The following is a 25,738-nucleotide window of genomic DNA, read 5'->3' on the forward strand; positions in this document are numbered from 1 at the left end:
GAACAGAAGTTTGATATATTTTGATCACAATTAAGGCAGACAGCTACCGTACAAACAAGATGAAGAAATGTAGATTTTTTTAAATTTAATTTTTTTATTAAAAAAGGAAGATTCAGTTCCTCTGTTTATGGGCTAAGAAGATTCTCCTATTTCTGATGTTAAATAAAGTTTATAAAAAACCATTGGACTGTTGAAATGCATTGTCACAAAGCTTCATCACGACCTTTGCGGAGTCACTCAGTCATGTTTTTCTCTATTGCAAAGTTTTTCAAGAAGCAGTCTAGCAATTCAAAGTTCTCTATTTTCCTCAGAGTACTTTATGCTGCATGAGGATCATAAATTAATTTAACAGGTATATATCCCCTCAATGCTCATCTAGCAGCAACAGAAAATGAATTTGCTGAGTTTATTGTTAAATGAAGATTCTGGTGAGCAGGATGTGAGTGAGGATTTAGTGCACCTTTAGGGACCCCCTCTTTCCAAACTGAAAATATGCTTCTGAGATCTCATCTCATATTCATTTGTCATAGCGAACATAGCCGTGCTGTTGCTCCATGCTGCCCTCTGGCTAACTCTGGGCCATTCATCGCCTTGCAGAGCTCCAAGCCTCGCTGCCTTCATTCTCCCAGTGCTTGTTCCACAATTTAACTTGGCTTGTTTTCCTCAACCTCCCCCTTGCACCTCTTTGTCCCTCTCTCCCTCCTGATCTTCCCTCGCCAATCGACTGTGACCTTACCGCAATTATGCATCCTCCAGTGGGACAATTAAAACTGAGCTACCGTCCCGAGCGGAGGGGGGAGGGAGAAAGAAAGGGGAGGAAATAATGATGCCAGATTTGTTCGTGCAATTGCCTGACTCTTTTTGAACCAGCTCCTCTTGAAGTTAAGGAAGCAACTGTTTTAGTCGTTCTGACTGTGTTCCAGTGCCACCACTAGTCAAGGACACGCTGCCCTTCAGCCGCATTGTCCAGCACAATAAGAGCTGGCTGTTGTATCATTCAGTGCTGGAAAAATTCACTCATGTTGACGTGGTTGTCCTCTTTCAACTCCACCCCCTCCCTTCCTCCTTCCCTCCCCCCATCCTCCGACCACCCTTCTCCCTCTGTGACAGGTGCAAGTGCAACCTTCACGCCAACAGCTGTGTGTATGACAAAGAGAAGTTGAGCTGCGAGTGTGAACACAACACCACCGGGCCTGACTGTGGCCGCTGTAAGAGGAATTACCAGGGGAGAGCATGGAGTGCTGGCTCCTACCTGCCCATCCCCAAGGGCACGGCTAATATCTGTGAGTACACGCAGACACACACCACAGACATGTTGAGTAATTAAAAGGATGGGTCACCTCACAGTATAGACAAAAATACAAGTGCTGGACACAATAATGGAGATTTCCCATGAACGTGTGAATCAAAATAACAAAGGCATCCACACAGACAAATGATAAAAGCTGAATCCCAATTAGCAGTATCCTGTGTGTCATCTTAGAGAGTTCTGACAGTCACCACATTAATGGTGATATATTGAGGTTTCAAAGCAATGTGAAGCAATTAAAGATGCTTCAATGAGATAAAAGGCAGAGAAGGGAATACAGTGGGGACCATACAACTTTTTGTGTATTTGATTTGTCATGTCCTGTGGAAACAAATGTGTCCAAACCAAAGACCAGAATGTAATTTAACAGAAGAGATTAAAAAACATCTCAGCCCCTCTGACGTATCACAAAGCTGTGACTAGGGTTGATGAAATAAGGATATTTTGACATGAAAATCTTCTCAAAAGTAGCTGGAATCAACAAATAAATCACACAAACAATCTGCAAATTCATGACAAACTTTGCTAAAGCGGTTGTTGGCAGGCAATAAGCCTACATAGTGAAATCACACTCTTAAAAGCAGAGCCTCTAAATACATCAAAATTATTCGCAGAATTTAATCTCTGAGCATAGTTTATGAGTTGAATCGGCGGACTGAAAAACAGCACATACAGTAGGTGTAGTAGGTTTATCTGTGAGGAACTGATTTGTCTACCTGACCCCCGTGTCAAAACAAGAGTAAGCAGCAGTTACAGCAGCAGATGCCCTGTGTCTGACTTCACTCTTCGTTACCGTCTTCCTATCCTTTACAAAACACCCACAACATCAAGTCAGTGGTTCGAAAGAAAAAGACCAGGCACGCTCTCTCGTCTGTGTGTGAACAAACTGAGTGTGCAGGGTCAGGATTTGAGTTCACTTTAGATCTTATGAAATAAACACTGCTTTGATGAAACTTTTGCCTCAGCTGTAGTAACTGAGAACAGCGTTTAGGAGATATTAATGAACAGAAATTATTATATGTGATTGTTCATTATTTCACCATGGACCATCCATGCTATTAGATTTTAGATTAGACTTTTTTGTGCTGCTTTCTTGTTCATTAAATATAAAAAAAAGGCTGTGTCATCTGCAAATTCCTTGGGATTTCAGAAGTTTAGGTTAAAAATAAGTGGCCTTATGCCAGCCGTTGCTCCTGGCAGTAACAACACATGATTTAGAAATGCCTACCAGCAGAAAGCTTTCCCACTTTTTTCCAGATTTTTGACATCCACTCTTGACAAAGTCTTTGTATGAAAAATGGCATGTACAAAGGGGATGTTATTAATAAAACTGTAGCGACACAATGGTCTACAATAAACCTATAGTACACCTGTGTGGAGTTATAGTGGCTTATTGTCATGAGTCCATGTATCCATTCATTCTAACTAGCAGCTGACTGTGCAATCTTGCATTATTATTATTTTTAAGTGCCTGTTAATGTAGGGACACACTTTGCTTTACTAATACACTAAATGTATTAGAGTTAATAAATAATGTTCTCCAGCTGCAGCTGCAATGTAGGATAGAACCAATTATTTACTCCTGCTTGAGCTGAAGAAAGTGGGCCAGCTCCTTTTTGTCTAATGTCTTGTGATGACGTCATGGCATGTGAGGAATTTTTCACTGTCTTGTTCTGGAGCCAAGGCTGTGGTGGGAACCTTTGTCTCACTGGGTTTAACAGGCCCATAAGAACCACTCGTATGAATAGAGAGGGGAAGGAACCCTTATGAGATATGTTTAAATCTCTAGAATGCACACCTACTTGTGAACAGGTGGCTTTCATCAAGTTGAAACGAGCAATTTAGCACAACTTTGAGTAATTTAAAGAGTTAGCAATCCTGAACATGAATAAACCCAGAGGAGAGTAAAATGTACTATAAGCATTTAAAAATTGTCTTGAATGAAGCCCATTGTTGGGCTATACAGATAAACTTGCCTTTTTACAAGCCATGCAAAATTAGGATATATCATATTCTCTATTTCCTCTAGGTTCTCTCTACTGCACATACCCACACTCTTGCTGTTTATTATTTATTTGGATCCCCAGCAGACAAAAGCAACAGCTGCTCTTCCTGGGGTATGAACAAAACAAGGACACAGTGTCACACAGTAGTCCCTACGTACAGTAGTTTAGTGGCACTGAAGTGAGGAGCTAAACTATGATCCAGGTCCAATGCCTTGTGTGTGTAAACATTTGCAATGACTGTTAATGGCCACTAGGGGGCAGATAAGTTGTCAGTTAATAAATGAATGAATTCATTAATAGATGAACTCTGAACAGACATAAAAATTGTCAACGTCATCCTACCCCTGTCCGGGCCAGTTTGCCTGCCATACATCAGCTGAGCCAGCAGAGCGTGATGAGCGGCAGTGCTATAAGTTTGAGTGAGCTGGCATTAATTTGAAAGCCCAAGTTTTATCCCGCCCTGTCCCCTTATTGCATCCGTTGTGATTTCTGCCTTTCACGACGGCGCTCGAGGACTCTCGGCCACCGGCTGATGACTTATTCTCCCTCCCAGAGGATCCGTGTTATGAGACTTAGGGAGGGTTTGTGAAATGGCCGTTCCCAGAGCCCAGATTGACAGCACATTATTAAAAAAGGTGACATACACACAGACACACACACAGGTGCTCATCCAGACCTCCATGCACCCTCCTCAAAGCATTCACGCACAAACATTCATAACTACTACACAAACACATACACACTCCCTTTGCCCTGCAAGTGATGAAAAACAGTCTTAGTATAAAGTGCATTATTATACTTTGTCTTGGAGGGGAAAAAATCCATAATGTAATAACGCTGTGAAAAATCTATAGGAATGCAAGGCTATCCCTCCTGAATAGAAAAAAAAATGCACAAGGCTGACAGAAAAATGCACCTTGTGATTTTTGTAATTTTCAAGCCCATTCAACACCAATTCCAAAAGTCTCCTTCCCTCAGTGTTTTCCCTCGAACCCAGTGAGCATATGGCAGCTCTTCGGAGACAAATTTGTCAAAGATGAAAATTTAATTAAGATTTAATTTCTTTTTACTATGCCCATCAAGTCGTCTGATGCGATAACAGGATCGATGAATCATCATCCGCGGAGGGGATGGGGGGGCTGATATTTCGTCTTACAATGGCACAAGGAAGAAGAACAGGATTTAAAAAGTGATGATGAAAGAAAAGGATGGCGAAGATAGAGGGAGGGGAAGTGGGCATCACTCTCTGTCACAGCTAACTCAGCCTTCTGGGGTGGCTCTGTCTCTCTCGCTTTCCCTCTCTCCATCTATGTCTCCCACCCGCCCTCACTCGTCTCTCAGCCTCACTCATTCTCGCTTCCTCCCTCTGTGGAGACAGAAGGAGAGGGATCAGTTTGAGAATTAACCATGGCAGTTCATTTCACTGCAGGGCTGAGGATGCTGAGGGAGATAGGAGCCGGCGGTGGAGGGCGGCAGTAATGGGTGGCCTCTGAAAAGTTGATTTCAAACACTAAAAATGTATCCTGAATGTTTTATTAAAGGAGGAAAATCCTTAAATGCACTTTAAATAAATAACTGGATTTGGAGATTTTTTATTTTTATTTTTTTGCATCCTGTGTGCCTGCTTGCAGTGTCTATGGTTAAAGAAGATATACTGGGTGTCTATGGGATCAGTCGGAAATCTCCACAAAGTTTTCAAGTAGCTTCAACCCATCAAACTATTACACGCACAAACATACAGATACCGGAAAGCAATGAGACTGCATGCATATACCTAATCTTAAAGCATCAAATACAAAACAAGTTGAGAGTAGGAAAGATACCACCACAGTCTATGTATGCTAAATATTAGGCGACAAGAAAGAATGGGGGAAACAGCTAACCTGGCTCTGTCCAAAATTAAAAAAAAGCCTCTAAAGCTCACTAATTTAGATTTCATTCTTGTTTGTGTAAAAAGGACATGTTGTTGTTTTAAGGAGGATTATGTCCTGTGCTCTTTCTTTCCCGGGAGTTGTACCAAACTCCAAGAAATCTCGGCTCCTGTCTTTATGCTAAGCCAAGTCTCCTGGCTGTAGATTAATATTTAGTGTACAGAGAGTGTCATTGATCTTTTCATCTATCTCTAGGCAAGAAAGAAAATAAATGCATTTTCCTTCCAAAAACAAATGTACGTCTTGGGTGACATCTGAAATCATCAGTCAGCTAATCCAGGAGACGGGAGCTTCGTCATTTAAAACTGCTTAACCAGTTTATTAACTGCAGTGATCCCAAATCCCACTGCAGATGATCAACTTTATAGTCATTCATCCAATTAGATCCATCCAGGGTAATGTAGAAAATGATCACCAGTGAAAGACAAGCTGAGAGATTGTGGGAACAGAAAGAGAGAAGCTGTTGAAGGTCATGACCTGTTTTTTACATGGTGACATAAGCAGTGAAGTTGTATAAGAGGAGGATGACCTTGCTGCATGGTGACAGCCTTGTAAATGTTCAAGTGTTGCGTTCCAATCCGTTGCTGTCATTATTTTGTTATAATGATTGCACAGTTGTACATGATGTACATAATCTAAATAGTTTGTTTAGGGCTGAACAGAAGAGTTTCTTGTTGTATGATGTTTGGCTGTTTTTGGTGCCAGTATTTTGACACTTGAAATGTCCTTTAATCCAAATATGTCCATCTATTTGAACTGTGTAGTACTGAAAATGTGGCCTTCATTTTTTTTAATTTTGCAAATAATAATATCCAGTAAAATTAAAATTTCTCCCAATTTCAGAAACTTTTTAGACATTAAGTCTTCATTTGTTCCATTTGCAGCTGAATAGATTTCCTTGTCAGGGCAGGATTAAGAGACCCTTGTTCAGATTTAGCTGAAGCCAGCTAAAGTTTATGGATCTCCTTTGATCAAAGCAGTTAAAGGCCTGGACACGCAGTGGATTTCACTGTAATGATTCATCCCCTGCCTGGAGACAAGATCAACATTAGCCCTCCGCTGTCTGACTGAAAACCCTGCATTTCATGGTCCCGGATGAAAATGAAAAGAAGTGCTATCATATCTTGAGCTGACAGTCACACCAGCCACAAATATTAATTTATATTACTTACAAATTGCATTGCTCTTGTTCTCTAATTAGTGTACATTAATGCAGAGCTGCCAGATGCTACAGTCTTATTATTAGTCCTCTCATCCAACTGGGAGGTGCTGATCATGGAAATGTGACAAAACATACACACAGGGTGCCTCGTACTTATTTGCACACATACATACATTTAGATTTGTCTGATTAATGCTCTCTCTTGTGCAGAGGAAGTAGGGTTCTATACATATTTCAATGGCAACACAAGTCCCACAGGAGCGGATAATGCCACTGTAGAATAAATCTCATTCTTTTGTTAGGGAACACAAACAACTATTACTGTATATGGGTCTCTGAGACGCGTTCCTTATATTGGGTCTCTGAGACGCGTTCCTTATATTGGGTCTCTGAGACGTGTTCCTTATATTGGGTTTCTGAGACACGTTCCTTATATTATGTCAGTGACAGAGATTCAGTGGTTTGACTGGAATTTGTATGGTTTGCACAAAACCATCTTAAAAATGCATGAAATGGTTTAATGTAGTGGTTCTCAACTGGTCTCACCTCGGCACACAAATTTTCCCCTGGTCATTAAATTCCAAATAGGCTAGCAAACACATATACGATGTCATCAGGACCTTTTCTTAACATAAAATATAGACATATTTTCATCACTGCATTCAGAGAAGGTGTTGTTAGATTCGAATGCCTTGCATACTAACACATAAACTCACACTGCCATGACTGGCATTATACACACACACACACACACACACACACACACACACACACACACACACACACACACACTTAGAGTAGTAATACAGCTAGTATACACACAAAATATTTTAAAAAAATATATATACACAGATTAATTCATCCCTGCAATCAGTACACATGATTCTAATAATAAACTGAGTATTAACATCACAACAGTGTGCTGCTGATACCTATGAATATTAATAAAATTAACTTCACACGGCTTAACTGCAAAACACATAACAGACATTTGTGGACGCGTTTCTGTCAAAATAAAAGTCAGACATTAAAGCTGATTTTTTTTAGAATGAGTGGTTGTGACCCACCAGTTGAGAAAGCATGTTTTATTGAGCCCTGGGTAGCACATGAGTAACTAATGCATTAGTGTAATCAGATTACTTTACTAATGATGCTCCAATAAAGCACTACTGTAATCACATTACACATGGGCCAATAAATGTGTTCCATCTAGAATGTCGACAAAATGAATGCTTGATGCTTTTGAAAAGCCTGATAAAAAGAAGGCATTTAATTTGAGTGTCATTGCTCTTTAAATCTTAATACGGTGAGGCTGGTGAGACAGACTGATCTGTGTAAAATGGGAGTGTTTTTCATCAGGCTCACAGCTATACTGTGTATTCAATTAGTGCCATGTGTTTATTCATCTTCACACATAAACACACACATGCTCTGCACACATAGCTTCACTTCCACCTTCTCTCTCTCACACACGCAGCACCACACTCATTTAGGCTTTTATTATTTTTTCTGGAGCTATTTGAATTTCCATTTTAGCGCCATTCTCTTTCTTTTTTTCTCCGTTAAACTCATCGCCTGTTGTTTTGCATCCTCTCATTCTGTTGCTCCTGCTGCCCTACCTCCCCACCACCTTTTTCTTCTTCTTTTTCTTCTTCTTCTTCTTCTTCTGCCTCCGCCTGTTCTCGCTCCATCTCTTGATTTTGTTTCATGCTCGCATTCTCTCTCTCTTTCTCTCTCTCTCCCCCACAACACCCCCAACCACCCCAGAGACCGAGCTTGTTTACTCTGTCTTTTCCACATCTCAGCTCTGTGCAGCTGTGACGGTAATCTTTCTTTCAAATATTTGTTTCTTCCATCTCCAGATTTTTTTTTTTTTTTTTTAACTCCTTCCCACATTGCTGCCACCACCGACGTACACCTCATCCCTAAAATCTTAAACTGTGCTTCTTCCAACTTGGCTCCTGGGCACTTTAAGACTTGCCACCTTCAATTCAGATGTACACATTGAGAGCGAGCAAGCGAGCCGGGCACTCCGGCGAGGCAAGCCGTAATTTTGCTCCTGAGGAATTCAATCAAGTCAGCATGCCGTGTGCTTGTGTTTTGGCAGCCTTTCCGCTACTAACCAGTTAGCAATGCCTGTCACCATCACTGGGCTCTATATAGCCAAAGAGCTCCAGATAATGATGGATTGCTATAAAACGATGGCAGCCAGAGAAAGTAATTACCAACTTTGCCTGCGGTGGAAATTCAGTAGATAAGCCCCTTTCCAGAGCAGTCCAGGTAGTGCCAAGGTAAACAGGTGAGACACATCGAAGGTCAAAGCAGAATGGATACTGACAGAAACAATGTAATGACACCCAGAGTCACACACACGCAAAAAACAAAAGGCACACAATCATACTTCCACACCAACAACTGAATGTGCTCTTAACAGTAGAATCGAGGAACCATAAGCTATGGCAAATTTTATGTCCGATATTTGACAGCTTGCTTAGTGACAAAATAGGATGTATGCCAGAGATTTGAAGCTCCTAGATCCATGAGAGAACATTTTATTATTGCTTTCTGATAATCCATTAGCAAGGTTACAGTAATGGTCTTGGATGGTTGACAACATAACTGGAACTGAACCAGTGAAGGATGAACAACAAGCACTGGGACTTGTAACCACACTGCGCTGTGAAATGAGATTTATTGTAAATCAGTTGATGTCCCACATGACTTAGGCTCACTACTGTATTTTAATGCCCACATTTCTGTGTCTGTGTGTGCGCGTGTGTGTGCTCTGTCGCATGTGCCGACCCACATGCACACGGATCATGTTCAGTGAATCGCACACACCCCTCAGAGATCATGTTCACCACCCAGCGACTCGCAACCATGATCCCTGCACAACTCATAAAAATCAATGGAGCACACCGTCAACATAAGCAGCTCCTAATGCTCTTCCTGTGCGATAGGACAAAATTAGATTGCAGCCGTGCCCTGTAATGGCGGGCCCAGGCAGGTGAAGGGGATTGGAAATGACGGTGATTGTAAATTAATCGAATGACCCGACATGGGATCCTGGACATCTGCTCTAACCCCACAGGTTGTTCATAAAGTGGCGAATAATTGCACTGACAGGCCATTGGAGTTCCAAATCATGACCTGGAGGAAAAGGTTATTTGGCCCCGAACTAGACAAATTGTCTGAGTAGTCAAAATGACTAGAACGTGATGCACGTCAAAAGCACATTATATTAACATAACTGTGTAGGAAAGTGTAATGTATCATAAATAGAGGAGTTTATTAAGGCATCATAAGCTAGATAGTTTTTATGCAGAAAGTATTTTATGTGTAAATAAATGTCTTGTTCATAACATGTACTGGAAGCGTGTGGACTCAAGTAACAGCAACATTGCTAATGTGTTTTTGACATTTAGCTGAAGACAAACAGGCATATGCAGTTGGTACAGTGCAGCACTTTCTGAATATTTTCTCCAAACACTGTGATGAAGAATATTCTCTCCTCTCAAACTGTGAACTTACAGTTTGAACTTACAATAACAACAGCAAGTCACCTCTCTCTCTCTCTCTCTCTCTCTCTCTCTCTCTCTCTCTCTCTCTCTCTCTCTGGTTTTATATTTATAACCCTTTCCATTTAATGTAGTGAGTCCCCTGCTAATCTTCCAGACTAGATGTAGATAGCGCTTATGTATTATTGCTCTGTCAGCTACTTTACCAGGCCCTTTTTAGCACTGCGTTATTGTGTTTTTTTCACCTTTTACAGTTCAGTTACAGAGCTAAAACACTTGCAGTCTCACATTTTTGACTTTGTGAGTAACTGGAGGAACCTTGTATAGTGCATGTTTGGATCGGCAGTGTGTGCATAAATAGAGTTTGCAGTAGCCCAAGTGTTAGTAGATGATAATCGTGTCCATATCTGATATAATAATCCAGATTGATTGGTTACACATTTTACTGTTTTACATATTACATAATTATAATATATAATTAATAATAGATACATAATATGCTGTTTGCAAAGTCCTGCCCTCTCTAGTTACTGGTGCTTATTCCCGTCAAGCTTTCTGTTCTCTCTCAGCACATTATGCAGTTTATAATAATACTACTGGGACAGATTTACCACTTACCACTAATTTTGGAAACAATTGGTCCTTGATTTCAGACAGTGGTAGACAAAAGCAGGCTTCGCATTTCTACGCGAACTGTCGCTGGCAGGATAAAGCTGCCATTAGCCAGTGAGTTGGTTGAATTATTTAATGTTTTTTTACATGATCAAATATGATGGCTACATACATGTGTTTTTACTAGGGCTTTTAGGATGAGGACTAACCACAAGGTTTACTAAACGTGACATTATCACGGATAATGTTGGCTGGGGTTCCTATAGTGTAAAAACCCAATCCAGAACAGGAAAAAGCCGCTAATGTGATCCTAAACTCCTGATTGCATCCAGGATTGGAAGACGGACCAAAAGAGTGCCACCAAGGCAATGTCACAGAGCTGTTCTGTGAAATCAATGCGTAATATTTATAATAAATTGTTTTAGTCTGAATTTCCGGTTGGTTCAGATGCTTGTCCACCCAGAAAGAAATTGTTCAAATTACCAATATCAAAGTTTCATCTACAGGCAGCTGTAGTCTAATAATATAATTGATAATTGATGATAATTGATATTAAATTTCAAAATCCTCAATAATCAAACTCTATTATTACTCTACTATTACATTGATATCTAGTTTCCATACTACCGTTTTTACTGCTTTGTTTTATCATCGTATTTGGACACTCCAGTTGTATTTGGACACAGCCAAATACAACTGTACTTTGTGAATACGGTGATTGTGATTCTGATTGTCCTTCCCCTTGTCCTTCCTGTCTCCTGGTTAGCATCTGCCCACCCCCTTGAGGTTTGACATCCATTACACTCCGCCTCCATATGTCAGCATAGCCTCCTGCACTTCACAGCTCTCAGACAGGTCACAGATTTGGCTCCTAAATACAGCTAGCAGGCAGAGATCAGAGGAAGAGTGATTGAATGACAGGAGTTTGATCAAAGTCCATGTACACAAGCACATGCACACACTCAGGAAATCCTCATGTTTCCCCTGAGCACTTGGAGATATTTTGTGACGGCTCCATTAGATGAAAGGCCCCCACCCAAAAATCCTGCACAGATGCCTTCTTGCCTCCTCAGCTTCCTCACCCGTAGGTGTGGTGGTGAGCGGATGATGGGAGAGATGTGAGCCAGAGAGGAAGAAAGCACCATTTTTATTTCATTTCTTCTTTTCCAGTTTTACGTGGGCTCATTTCTCCTATTGCCCAGCATGCTTCCTCTTCCCATGGCGAAGAGGTTGTTTGTTTTTGTGGGCAGACTGCGTTATTGAGGGCAGGGGGTAGAGCGTAAGGGGGGGTGGGCCTCTGTTCAAACGGATGATTAGAAAAAGTGGAGCTGGCATCAATGTCCTGAAAGCAAATTCCTCTGAAAATGAATGCCGACCAAAAATACACAGCCAGTGTGTTCAAGTGCCTTTGAAGAATACAGATACAAACTGAGAAAAATGGCAAAGTGCTTTCTAACGTTGTCTGTGCTTCAAGGTGTCTGAAGCAGCCACACACACACATATATTTATATTCACAGTCCTAATTAATACCCAAAACAAGATATCTGTGGTTGGTTCAGATGGCAAAATGATCGGCACAAGAAGTCTATGAACGTCTCAATCTCCTCAGATCCCCAGCCTGGCAATGTCCTGGTGTGGGAGAGATCTGGTCACCATGGGGATGAGACAGACTGTATTATCTGCTCAGTGGCTGTCTGGCACAAGGGAATGTGTGATGGAGGGATGGACAGGCAGGCAGCAGGATAAGACATGTCCTCCTTTGGCGTCAGAGGCAGAGTTTTCCATCTATGATGTCCTTTGATATGCTGTGTATGATTGTGTGTCTATGTGCATGAGAATTCTGTCTTATGCATCTCTGGCAATGCAAATATGTGCTGAGAAGCGTCTTAAAAAAATATGCAACTTTCTCAACTTTAAAATAAATAAAGTATTACAGTCTCTGACCATTGAGTTTGCTGAAATTGTTTTTTCAGTGATATTGGGACATTTTCAGGTGTGTATCCTTTGCTGTGGGAGAGGGCAGCAATGACCTTTTCTGGCACTACCAACAACAGGGTTCTTAAAGTAGAAATAATGGACGAAGAAGAAAGAAGAAGAAACCCAAGACTCGTGAGGCTAAACATACAGCAGCTTTCAAATCACAGGGAAGACTAGCTGCCACTTCCGTCCCAGTCTATGTGGCATCTAAATTGTATACAGCTCATTAAGATGAATCATGAGTATTAGGGTGCGAACTCAATCAACTGTGAGGGAAGATGGCAGGACTGACAATATACTTCTAGTGTCACCTTAAAGTCAATTTTATGCCATAATTTAAGTTGTTCTTTTTCTCTTTCTCTCTTGCAGGTATTCCTAATAACATTGGTCCAGTTAGTAAGTAAACAGTTACAAAGGAACTATATGAATGCTTGATGCTTTGCTTTGTCTACTGTGCCAACCTTCACCATACAACCCTGAACTTGGTGCCAAGTGTTCATTTCTGATTCTAATCTTCCTACAAAGGATCACCCAATAACTGTTGACTAACTTTTTTTTGGGAAGAAAGATAAGCTATAGCTAGGGGCTATATTGTCATGATGTGGGCATATTAATTTACTTTATCCAGACTCAACTCAACCAGATAACACTTGCCTGGCTCTGCATGCAGAATGTCATTTGTTTTTTTTCCTCTCTCCCATGCATTATAAATAAATGGCATCTAGACTTTATTAAAGTGCCAAGACCTCTCTGGCAGTATAAAGTCACAGGAGGTCATTTTAATATAAGCCGCAACCACCTCAGCTGGTATTATCTTCGTCAACCAGTAGCCCCTCGGGAGAGGGAGGAAGAAGAGAGGTGCCACGTCTCAAGTTACCGCTGCCTGGAAGGCTGTGTGATGCAGGAACCATAGGACTGTATTGAACAAGTCAAAGTGCATTCACAGCCTGGCTCAATTCTCCTTAATCTTTTTTTCCCATTGCTCTGTTCTTAGAGAGTACCCTCTGTTCCTGGGGCAGCAGATTGATTAGCTAATTGCCCCTCCCTGTCTGATCCTGGCTGAGAGTGAAACAGGCATGCAAGTTTTTGATAAATTGGCCCCAGTGATCAACTTACCTGTTAAATGATGATGAAAACAACAGAAAGTAGAAGTCATTTATACTGTAGCTGCAATATTGTTGGCTCTGGTGCTCCATGCTAACACTTTAGCATACACCGGAATGAGTGATGAAGTCGATTACCTTCATCCAAAGTAAGACAACTGACCTTTAGTAGTAAGACATTGTTATTGGCTTTCATGAAATTGAAAAAAGATACATTGTAAAGTCAGTGTCCTTTCATTTTGAGTAAATCTTACCAATCCCCCTATACACAGCACTGTCAGATCAATATATGGCAAATTAATTACAATTTAGCTTAAAGGAAAAGTTTAGGAAAAGTGGCTACTCTGGCTCTGCCCAAAGGTTAAAAAATCAACACCTTTAAAGCTCACTAATAAACACAATATTGTTTAGTCAATATAAAAACTGCAGTGTAAAAAGGGGCCAGGCTAGTTGTTTTCCCCTGCTTTAAGTCTTTATGCTAAGCTAAGCTAACTGTCTCCTGGTTTTAACTTCACGTTTAAAGGACATACATGAAGATGGTACCATCCAACTCTCAGCAATGCAATTAATAATTACTATTTTTTTAAGCTCTGTTGTAAGTGCTGGTTTTCAGTTTCAGTATAATACCAGTGGCTTACTTTCACTCAAGATCTAGTGCTAATGCCCAAGTGTTACCAAGCCAAGTTATATGCACCAAGGAACACATGGATGACACATGCACACTTGTTTTCATCATTTAAGGGCTAAGACGATCACTGGGCAAGTTTTCCAAAACGTGCTGTGTGAGACACAGGGTGAAAGCAGATTATTCCCAGGTGGTTTTTAATCAGGCTTTAGAGCGGTGGCTTATGCACAAAGTCAATGCTGGTTGTAAAGTCTGATGCTATGTCATGAGTCAGAAATGGACATGTGGCCAAGAAGACCAAACCTCCCCACTCCCAATCTTCCACTGCTTGCCTCCCTCACCACCTCCTCACACCGTAGAAATTATGCTTCCACTCCATGCACGGCCTGCCGGGAGTTCAGTGTGTGTGTGCATGCTCTTCATATATGCTGTATATACATGCATACATATTCACATCAGTCCTCTTTCTGTCCCATCCTAATGCCAGGCCAGACCATGTCCAAAGGCTGTCCTCAAATCCTTTACGGGGAGAGTGTGCATGCTGATAACTGTGTGGTTGCGTGTGTGAGTGTGTGTTTGGGGGGCCGGGTGATGTAGAAAGGACACTCTGACAAACCAAAGTCTTCACTTCTCATCCAGATTGGCCCTCAGGGATTTAGAGTTCTCACGAATGGCTGTCTCGTCACAGCAGCACTCCTACAGAACCCTAAAAACCAAACTGAACACTGAAGAGGATGAAGCTGTTTTCAGTGCAAACACAAACCAATTTAATGTCTGCCTTATTAATAAAGTTAGAATAGAGTGGACCAAAAAAGGTTAGGATGTCCTTGAGGTTGTTAAGCAGACTATAAGGCTACTGTGGGTGGGGAGAGAAAACACAACACTTTTCATGTTGTTTTTGAAGGTAATTGAATTCCTTATTGACTTTTCTCAATTCTATTTCAAGTTTATTAAGCCAGGCAGAATTGCCTAATGCGGACCATTAAAATGAAATTAATATTTTAAAAAACAATTCTGGCTCTGCAAGATTGCATTTCATTATGGGTATGGCATTGATTAAAATCCGTCACCACTCATTTAGCTCGCCTTACCTGAATATTCCCCATAACAAAATAATTAATGGAACCCAGATGTGTGTTACATTCAGTCAATTGCCAACACAGAATAATTAAAAATTAACTTACTTTACCAATTAGATATTATAGAGCCGGACAGTGCGGTTTTCTTATGTGTGTTTGATTTCTTTCTTAAATAAGGCATTCTTTGTGTTGATGCATAAATTTATTGTTCATGTCCTCGCAAGTGAGTTTTGCTTTTAAGCAAACAGCTTCACCACCAGGTTGTAAACTCAGATGAAAAAAACAAGGCACTTGACTTGAAGAGATGAGACTTGAGTTTGAGTGGTGATGTTGTGTGCCCTTTATTTGTTAACCTGTCATTTTAAAAGAGCCTCTCATTGAGTGACTCAAGCAATTTTAACCCACAGGAGATGTCGCAGTCATCACTGATGCCAGAATCCCCAAAGCAGGATCAATTGTGAACATTTTTTGGGGGAGATTAAAATAAATAAAATAAAGACAAGGATGAGACAGGAGATACTTGCATGATAGTCTTTTGTTCAAGCTGTTTGGAAATCAATGACTGGTAATGTTAGGGGGGTTTAAAAGTGATTGTCACAGTGTGTAGAGCCGCCAGGCTAAAATTTAATATTATGATTTATTCCAAATCAATAAAAAAGGTATTATTGCGTGTGTAAAAAATGCATTTTTAAAATGATTTGGCCTTACAAACAGAACTCATATTCTCTATTCACACATTGTTAGGGAAATGGGCTTCTTGCCAAGACACCACTGGACGTTAATTACCCAAGATTGCATGATTCATGGAGTCAATAGCAAAAGGACAGAAAGATCAAGTGAAGAGATATAGGGGCACGATGAGGAAACTTATCCGTATTCCTCCCTGTGCTTGAGTCCTCTCCATTTCCAACCGCAAAGTATTTCCCTGACACGGAAATACCGACTTGTATGTAATTATGAGGTTATGCTACCCACAGCAGTCCGTCATTCCAAGTCCCAACACCTGCCATTATTTATTCATTGTTATTCTTCCACCAGAAATACACTGTAATTAGATATTGATTACATAGTCGATGTGATGAATTAAACAAAATGCTCCCTAACTTCTTAATTTGCTATACATAGTTTAGGCCCGCTTGCATAAATCATGACTTAAATACTAACTTTGAGACGCTTTTATCTTTTTTCTTCAGTTTTCCACTCATCATTGCCATTGCCATAAACATACACATAAACAGCAAGTCACACAAATTACATACAACGTCTCTCCAATGACCTTAATGGGTCTTTGGATGCATTCTCTTTGCTCGTCCATGTCAGCCCTGCCCCATTGTATTTGCTGTTTCCTGATTTACAGATTTGAGTCATGCTGGACATGTTCGTGTCCCCAGTTGTGTGTGTCCACCACCACGTAGTCCCCCCTTTAGACTATCTGTGAAGTACATCACACAAGTGCACATGAATAACTCCTGGTTTCTCTCAATTGCACGCAGTTCGGCCGAATGTCTCATCCCTAGGTGTCGCTAACCGAAAAGAAGGTAGGCATCTAAGAATATGCAACAACTATGTTTTTTTCACTAATCCATTTACCTAGGGGTGTTTGTATAGTGAGCAAAAAGGACTCTTTGGTAGCTAAGAGTATTTGTGGGTAGTATCTTCCCCTCTCCCAATCTTTTATTATTATTATTTTCCTGACAAATCTTGCTCATGATAAAGGGCTTCGGTTCCTTCAGTGGAAGCTTGTGTATTCATGGAGCACTCATGTTGCAACATGCTGCAGTGACGTACATTATCCACTCAAACACTCAATGAGTGCACTGTACATTGATACACACACACACACTCGATTTTAATTAGGCACAGAGCTTCCAGGGATTCTCGGTCCCATCTTAGCGCATCAGGAAGAAAAGCAGAAGAGGTTTCATGGTGGGTTTTTTTATGCAGATTGATGTTAGGCTCATCTTAGTTTAATCCATCGTGAAGATGTGATGTGCAGCCACCTCGCAAACAACTAGCACACAACCCCTCAGCTCTGTGTTTCCATGACTGCAGCCAAGCGCACATAGTGTATGTGTCAGGGGCTTATGTCACCCAGTACAATGGCAGAGGCTGGGCCTATTATTTCTTTTTCCCACTGTTTGTTTTATGACCGGAAAGGAATCAAGGGATTGATGTGTTCACTGCTAGCCAGTTTCCTTATCCACGCTCCTGTGCACAAATTTATAAGGTGAAAATTCTTGGCTTGCCTCCACTGAGGTGGGGAGTAGTTTGTCAGGGGATAGTTTCTGTCTGGGGAAACATACACAGAGGCTTTTGAATTATACAAAGCACTTGTTAATGAAATGAAGCATAAAAGAAGGACCATAATATTAGGATTGTTCGCCATCTTAAGCATTTGTAACAGATGCTGCTACATGCAGCCAACTTCACTTGGCAATGTCACTCCTAATTTCCCAATGCCATCATTCATCATTATTGCGTATGTTCCTTTATTATTTTACTGTTACATTTATTATTAAGCACGATGCTCAGTACTCTTAATTCTCTGACATTACATGTTTATTGTTTAATTGCAATATCATGTTTTTTTTTGTTTTTGTTTGTTTCTTCTTTTAATTTGTCTAGTAGCTCCTCAAGTTGCATTGTCCACTGCCCCTTCTGTCCACGTTGCAAACAGCAAGCGAGGTAGGAGCTCTGGAATTCATACATTGCCCCCCAGATGACTCCCAAGCCTTTTCACTGTCTGAACTGATGTTTCTGTTTAACTATAAGCCCCCTAACCCTTGCAGCACTAACCCAATGCTAGAGTCCTCTGTATCCATATCTCCAGCTCAGTGCTGGACTGATGGCTTTCACTGCACAGGGCACATTGAGGATTCATTCGTCTATGGAATCGTTTCTAAACACTATAAAAGTCCCTTGGAATCATATCCTTTTCAGTGCAAATACAGTGGGTGCTTGAGACTACAACTATTTTTGGGGAACGTGTTTCCAAGACTCAAGACTTTTTATTCCCTGTGCGTGCATGATTTATGACCTTAGCCTATTTCTGAAAATGAGAGATTATTTGTCTTCTGAGAGTATGTCTGCGAGACTGAGCCATCTAATGTAGAGGATCTTAGCTTACGCTCAGACAAGACTTTCTCCTTTAGGTGAAAGGTAGAGTGGACTGGACTTGCTGCTCCTTCATTTCCAAGCCTTGTCGGGTTGTTAGTGGCCGGACAGGGAGACCTGACCTCAATACAGATCCTTAATAACCACAATCCCTTGGACGAAAGCCCCATCCACAACCTCCCCCCTATTCTGGATCCGTAAGTGGGCTTTCTGTCCAAGCGGCTGCCAGTGAGGCTTAAGGGTCACATCTGTCTGCGCTGTGACACATGGTGTCAGTGGTCACTCAGCGTGGCAGACTGATCCTCACTCAGAGAGAGCTGAGCTAGGGCTGCCCCCTCCCATCCTGCACCCCTAAGGCCAGGGCTGCCAGTGAGTATCATAGACTGCAGCATGAGGTTTTTCAGTCCAGCTACAGTTCCAAATATCTAATTTAGCATGACATAACACTGCATAGCAGGCAATGACACACTCTCTCCCAGCTGCAACTCACCATACGCTCACTTGCCTTATTGACTTTAAAAGTTGGGATGTAATTAGCCTTTAAAAACAACTATCCGGCCTCTTTAGAATTGTTTGTTGGATGAGTTAAGGGGGTTCTCAGATTTGGAATTCATCATCCATTTCATTACAGAGGGTTGTGATATGAAGCGGCATTAAAAGTTCTGGCTCGTTACCTCAACCCAGATTGACCATGAAACTCAAGAGATCAATTAGACAACAATTTCAAAACTCCCCCACTCCATTCCCTGAGTTGAAAGATCCATTTCATTCATGGTTTGACCTGCCTTACGCTGTGTGGTGTTCCCGATGTGACCGTGTCTCTGTGCCATCATTTTGGAGCCTTCCTCGCCTCATGTTGTGGTGTGCTTGAAGTGATGTGACCTCTTTGAGTCCTACTAACGCCGTGCTTTTTTTTATGTGATGTCTTTTTCTAACTCTGGCTGTGCCCATGCCAGACTAATCATGAGTTACCCTCCCTCTCATGTCCTCCCTAACACCTCCTTCTCCTCCCTCACAACGCAGTCTCCATTTTTAACCTCGCATGCCATGGCGCCTCGCTCAAATTCTTGCTAACCCCTCCGCCGTAGCACTCGCAGCAACAGAAACAATTCCAACACTTCCTACCGCGTCTCTTTCTCTTTCCTTTTCTCTCTTTCTCTGTTCTCTTCCCTTTACACTTCCTCTCTCTTTGCAAGACTGCGAATGCTTCGGCCACTCCAACCGATGCAGCTACATCGAGCTGCTAAACACCGTCATTTGCGTGAGCTGTAAGCACAACACTAGAGGCCAGCACTGCCAGCTATGCAAGCTGGGCTACTACCGCAATGCCTCAGCTGAACTGGACGATGAAAATGTGTGCATAGGTTAGTCCCCCACCCGGCCCTGCTTTCACACAAACACTTTCCTTGCCTCACCTCCTGTCTTTGACTCGTCACCAGAGAAAGTGTCACCTTTCACCCCCGTCCGCTTCATCACCCGTACACCCTCCTGCCTCCATGTCTATCAGTCGTCTCCACATCTTCCTCTTTTGCTTCTTCTGCTTTCGCACAATGGTGTTACTCATTAACCTCCTTGTCAGAATGAGTGTTTTTACGGAGGATGTTAGATATTCAGCTTTAGTCAGACACACACGAGCTTGTTGCTTCAGTGATTCAGTGATTTTCAGTCACTCCCTTCAGGTATGGTTTGAATATATGCAGACTTGTTCAGGGTTGACACAGTATTATGGTTAGTTTCTAGTTTCTAGCTTGTATTTGTTAATGGAGGAGGCTATGTTACAGTTGGTTTCTAACTGACAGCTTCATGCATTCATTTAAAGTTAGAAAGCTGATATGCAGGTAGATATAGAATATAGCATATGGACAAATGAATAGAAACACCTAAAATATAAAAAATAAACATCTTAAAGCCCAATACTAATTAACTAAATAAGGCAGTTTTATTTTTGTAATATTCTCTCAACTTCCCCTGCCATAGTACAGGAGGAGTTTGATATTTGGGACACACCCTAGAGAAGATTGATTCCACTCTCATAGGGCAAATATGAAGCTGGTTAGCTTAGCTTAGCACAAAGACTGGAAACAGAGGGGGCAGCTAGCCTGGCTCTGTCCAAAGTTAACAAAATCTGCCAACTCGCACCTCTAGAGCTCACAGATTACCACGTTATATCTAGCCCTACAAAAAACAAAGTGTTTCCCAGGGGTTATGATCAGGACTATATTGGAGCTTTGTTGTCACCAGAGGTTGCCAGGCAACCAGTGAAGACTTCAGGATATTCTTACCTTGGTGCAGAGCCAGGCTACTCTGATTTTATGTCTTTATGCTAAGCTAAGCTAACTTTCGCTGTGATCCAGCTACATATTTAACATCCAAACATGAGAGTGGTATTCATTTTCTCATTGAACTCTCTGCAAGAAAACTAACAAGCATATTTGCTTATAAAAATGTCAAAATCATAATGTGTTATTTTACTATTTAGTGAGTTGCTTAATAGTGATTTTCTTAAATTTGATCAATAAATAAAAGTTAAAAGACCATTTTCATCTGATGTTTCTGTTTTTTTGTCCATGAACCTTATGCAGGCATTCATACACTGCATCATCTGTTTTTCTTATGAGTAAAAATGTGTGAAAATTGCATTTCACATAGTTCCTAAGGCAATAGCTTGGTTCCCTATTGGATTCTTTAGCTAGCATGTGGAGTGTGAGTTCACAGCACTCAGTGCCAGGTGCATTTGTGAGTCCTGAGGGGGGAGTCTGACAAGCAACAAGAGTTCTTAGAGAAATGTCGCAGTGAAGTCACACCGCCAGTCAGAGGTGCCACGCAAGTGCATATGTCATATACATGAAATGGCCTCAGGAGTAGCAGCTGAAAACCGTCACAAGGCGTTAAGAGGCACCGAGGCATTACCTCGTGCCAAACTCGGCGTCACCCTGCCTCCCTCTTACTGACCCCCCCGTTTGTCACTTGCCGTCACCTCTCTCCTCTTGCCTGACCCACGGATGTGACTCGGGTGCAGCCACGTGCAGCCAGCACAGCCACAGAAGGTGCAATGTTGATGGTCAGGGACTGTCAAAATAGGTGTCACTTTGACTGCAGAGTGCTCCAGTCGCTGTGGACAGCTGGAAGGTCAGTTGAGCGTAGGACACTGGAGACTTGACAAGTTGTTTTTATCACAGGGAAGGTTTTTTTTAAAAAGTAATTTCAAATCTAAGTGTGACTAATGACCACTCTCTTCTGTTAATGGTACAGAGGCATCCGATGCCAAAATCTTAGACAATTCCTGAGAAGGATAACATTAAGTTGCATCAGTTGATATTTAGAGAGAATTAAAGAACATATTACGACAATGCCCATTTCAATGTACTTTCATTCCTCTAAAACCTGAACATTGACTCTGTCTTTTCATGCCATTATCCATCTGGTACCTACTCATCACATTCTTTGTCTCCTCGTTCCATCTTTCTCTATCTCTACGCGAATGAATGAATCAGATTTTTGAAAAGCATGTGCAGATTAGCCCACTTTGTTCATCTTAAGTCAAAGCTACTGATAATGCTTTGCATATTTGCTCATTGCACGTTGTATACCTATATAACAGTAAAATAAATGTTTAAATAATTACAAATATGCTGTAACGAATACAAAGTGTTCATGCATCTATAATCAACTTCATTCTTTTCTCATTCTGTCTCCATTACAGTTGAAATGGTAGCATTTTTTTCTGTATGAGTCTTTAAATCTAATCACATTTTTTACCAGTTAAAAATAATCAAGCGCCTTGTTGTAATAGTTGAGCTTATAATTGAGCTCGAGGAATGTGGTCCGCACTGTCAAAATCCTAGATGTGTGCCAGGAAGTCAAAGCAACCACCCTGTTTCCAGCCTGTGTGTATGTTTGTGTCTTGTTTTTCCAGAGTGTAATTGTAATCCCTTTGGCTCAGTCAGTGATCGCTGTAATGGCACAGGATTTTGTATATGTAAGGAGGGCACTACAGGGCCTAAGTGTCAGGAGTGTCTACCCGGCTATTTGTGGGACGATGGCTGCAAATGTAAGTAGAACCGCAAACCTAACCACGCAGCTCCCGACTGTTCTCCCCCTCAGCTCTGTCTCTCTCTGCTATCTATCTGATTTCTCTTCTCTCTGTGTGATTCCTGAGCTTTGGCTAGAAGAATGTGCTGCACATGCGCAGGACTGCCCAATTGCCCTGACAAATACAGACCTAAACCATAACACGAGCTAACCCAATATACTAAGCCATTTGACTGACTAACTGAACATGCGTTTCACACTTGCTGCGGCTGCATTAACAATGTCATATCAGCAGGCGCGCTACAATATATGGCTCAAACGGAGAAAAAGGCAATGGCATGGCAGGATGCATGCTGCTCAGTAACTCAGTTATTCAGCCATGTCGCACACCAACAAAACAACAGCTGAGTCAATATTGACTGCTTGACAGGCTGCCTATGATCTGTTTGAGTAGCCATCACCCCCTCGCCAGTCCACAGCAGGACAATGTCATCCAACACTAACATTTATTAAAAAGAGAATGCAGGTCATTTTCAGTTCTAGCCCATTTATTACTGTCGACCGTTTATATTTCCCCCCAGGTCATTTTGCAATGCATGCCTCGTATAGTCTTTTTTTTTTCAAATGTCACCAATTTTTCATTGTTTTTTTTTTTTTTTCAACTCAAACTTCAGTGACAAACCTACAGAAGGTAGCTGTCACAGGGTACACACCACATGATGAAGGATTTCAACTCTTTGACAGTAAAGGAAGAACTCTAACTAGGAGATACGCACCACCATTGCAAACGGTGTTTATGCTGCATAGTTCTTTTACTACTGCACGTGTAATTTGGGCACAGATGATTTAGCTCTCTTATTTGACTTATTGTCAGACCAGCTAATAATTGCTGCTAATTGGCATTGACCAACCCTGACCCGTCTCTATATCACTGTTTGTAACAAAGATTAAACATCCATTTGTAACTCCACATTAATCTCTTTTCTGGTTAACAAAGGCTTCCTAAATAAGGTGCCTGAACACTGATTTTGAGGGATTAATTTCTAAACGGAGGCCTCTGTTTCTTCCTGTGGATGTTAGGTGATAGCCAGTGTAAGCAGACTATAGTATTATCATGAAGAATGTCAGAGATTGTTGCTGGATTGTCTGCTGCCTATGACATATTTTATGTAATATTTTCTGATCCACTCAGACGTCTGTGAATGTGACCAGTCATATGAAAACACCCAACTCAGGCACAGCACAATAAATGCAGAAACCTAAAGAAAAAATAAATGACAGCTTCATCTGTTTTGTGATTAATTATTCAAGTAGAGAGAGATAGTGTCTATTAAGGGAAAATTGGCCCTTTTTCTTTCTAAATATAATCAGGAAGAATGTAAAGAGGAGGAACCACCTAATTTGCAGAAAAAAATTGTCATGTATTTTCAATACATTGATTTGTACAGAATACAGAAAATGAAGGGCTACTATAATTTTTCTATTAGATTTTTCAATGTTGAAATGCAAATGAACTTTAACATTTAAATCAGGCAGCTATTTGTGAAATGTATCTGTTGCTGGAGCCAGTTTGTGTGGTGTATATTTCTTAAGATAACTGGACAAACATGAACTAAATCCACCCTTATACAGACTATTCTGAAAATATTTCAGCTCTGAAAGAATGAGAAGCCACTTGAATATGAAAGTGAATATGTTTAAATGTGCGCAGGCTTTAAAGGCTTAGAACACAGAGATGCTGTAATGCGCTGTCTTCACAGGCGACGCATTTCAAATATCCAATACCACATTACATATACACAATGTATAATCAATATAATGTTGAACAATTGTTTATTGATCTATCATCTAAACTGGTAAATGAGAGGTTGTGATATCAGTCCCTAAAAATATCAGCACAAAGGCCTTTTGCAGGAGCTGCCTGGTGTTCAACAGGAGAAATCTATCATCAAGGAGCCAAAGAGATCAGAGTTTTCTTCTCTGAGAGCAGCCACAATAAACCACAATGTACTGCAGCTACACCTCTTGCTGTGCTTTGTCTACAAGTTTGAGAAAAAAAGGGCTTCATTAAAGAGTAAATGCAAACACTTTGTAATGAAAATTAAGAATTTGGCTTGATAAAATATATCAGCATCAACCGCAGTGAGGATTTCTCACTCAAAATCAAATATCAATGTGATTGGCTTCTAAAGCATCTGAAAATTTCTTTGCATTATCCTGGAATACAGAATGCAGTATATGCATCTTGACACTAAAATGTTAGAAATAATATTATTTATTTATTATTTGGCCTTTGTTAGTCTGCAACATTTAAATAAAAGTGTTTAAAAGTTAAAGTCAAGTGCATTATGATTTAAAGTTGGTGTAAAGGAATCGGTTTATTTTAGTAGTTCCTGGCACAAATCGATGTTCATTAAAAATGCACTGTTTTTGACTAATATATTCAGTGTGTATAGTGTGAATACACACTGTAAGTATGGATACAAATCCATTTTTACACAAAAGAAAGGAGTGAAGGCATAAGTTGGGACAGCTCACATCTCGTGTCATCTTATCATGAATGCATATATAAACTCTGCGGCATTACTTGGTGAAATGCTGAGAATGCTGAGCTGTACAACAGCAGTAATTAAATGTAAAACAAGTAACAACGAAAAAAGAAATAGACAAACAGATGGGAAGTTACATACAGCGAGACAGAGCACAGAATGGATCAGCAGTTTTATTTGTCAGATTAGCTGTGAAGCAGCGATTAGAAAATCAAATAAACATTATTGCGTGAACTATTTGTATGTTTCTCAAAATTTCTAAATCAGCATGCCTCAAACTTTTTACTCTTCCTATAATTAGACTTTAGAGGTTTAAGTGCTGCAACAGATGAAAATGAGTGTAAAAATCCAACTTGGAATGTTCTTTCTCTATTTACACGAGTTATATGTGTTCTTTTGTAATTAATTCAGAATTTATTCTCTTGGTGTTCCTTCCCTCAATCTGTGTCTATTTCTGTAAACATTTCTTACCACATTTACCAGAATGCCTTTCAGGGAAACCCAAAGCAAGAGTGTTAGTGTGACAGTAATGTCAGGAAGAGAAAAGGAAGAAGGACGGTGTGGTGTTTCATTTGGCCCTGGTGAAGAGTGCACTGGGTTTTACACTCTACTATACTGACAACCTGCAAAGATGAAAGCCCTGACTGCATTGCATTCTGGTCTACTGAGGCTACCATGGAGAAATGAGTATTTCTGCCTCTAGTATGGATTTCTTTGTGTA

General features: G+C 40.8%; 1 protein-coding gene across 10 annotated transcripts in view; it reads left to right on the forward strand.

Moving 5' to 3' along the window:
• The window catches only part of ntng1a (netrin g1a), a 107,708-nt gene that overhangs the window by 76,328 nt on the left and 5,642 nt on the right, over positions 1-25,738 (forward strand). For 2 of the 10 annotated variants that reach the window (XM_051411148.1, XM_051411147.1), the window contains exons 4-7: positions 1,111-1,283; positions 12,885-12,911; positions 19,633-19,800; positions 22,353-22,487. In XM_051411148.1, the coding sequence (XP_051267108.1) occupies positions 1,111-1,283; positions 12,885-12,911; positions 19,633-19,800; positions 22,353-22,487 (503 nt within the window). Of the gene's footprint in view, positions 1-1,110; positions 1,284-12,884; positions 12,912-16,815; positions 16,861-17,947; positions 18,008-19,632; positions 19,801-22,352; positions 22,488-25,738 lie in introns of all 10 variants that reach the window. The other 8 variants (XM_051411150.1, XM_051411151.1, XM_051411149.1 and 5 more) reach the window with 8 other exon arrangements.

This window comes from Dicentrarchus labrax, unplaced genomic scaffold (assembly GCF_905237075.1).
Source record: "Dicentrarchus labrax unplaced genomic scaffold, dlabrax2021, whole genome shotgun sequence".
NCBI classification, from domain to species: domain Eukaryota; kingdom Metazoa; phylum Chordata; class Actinopteri; family Moronidae; genus Dicentrarchus; species Dicentrarchus labrax.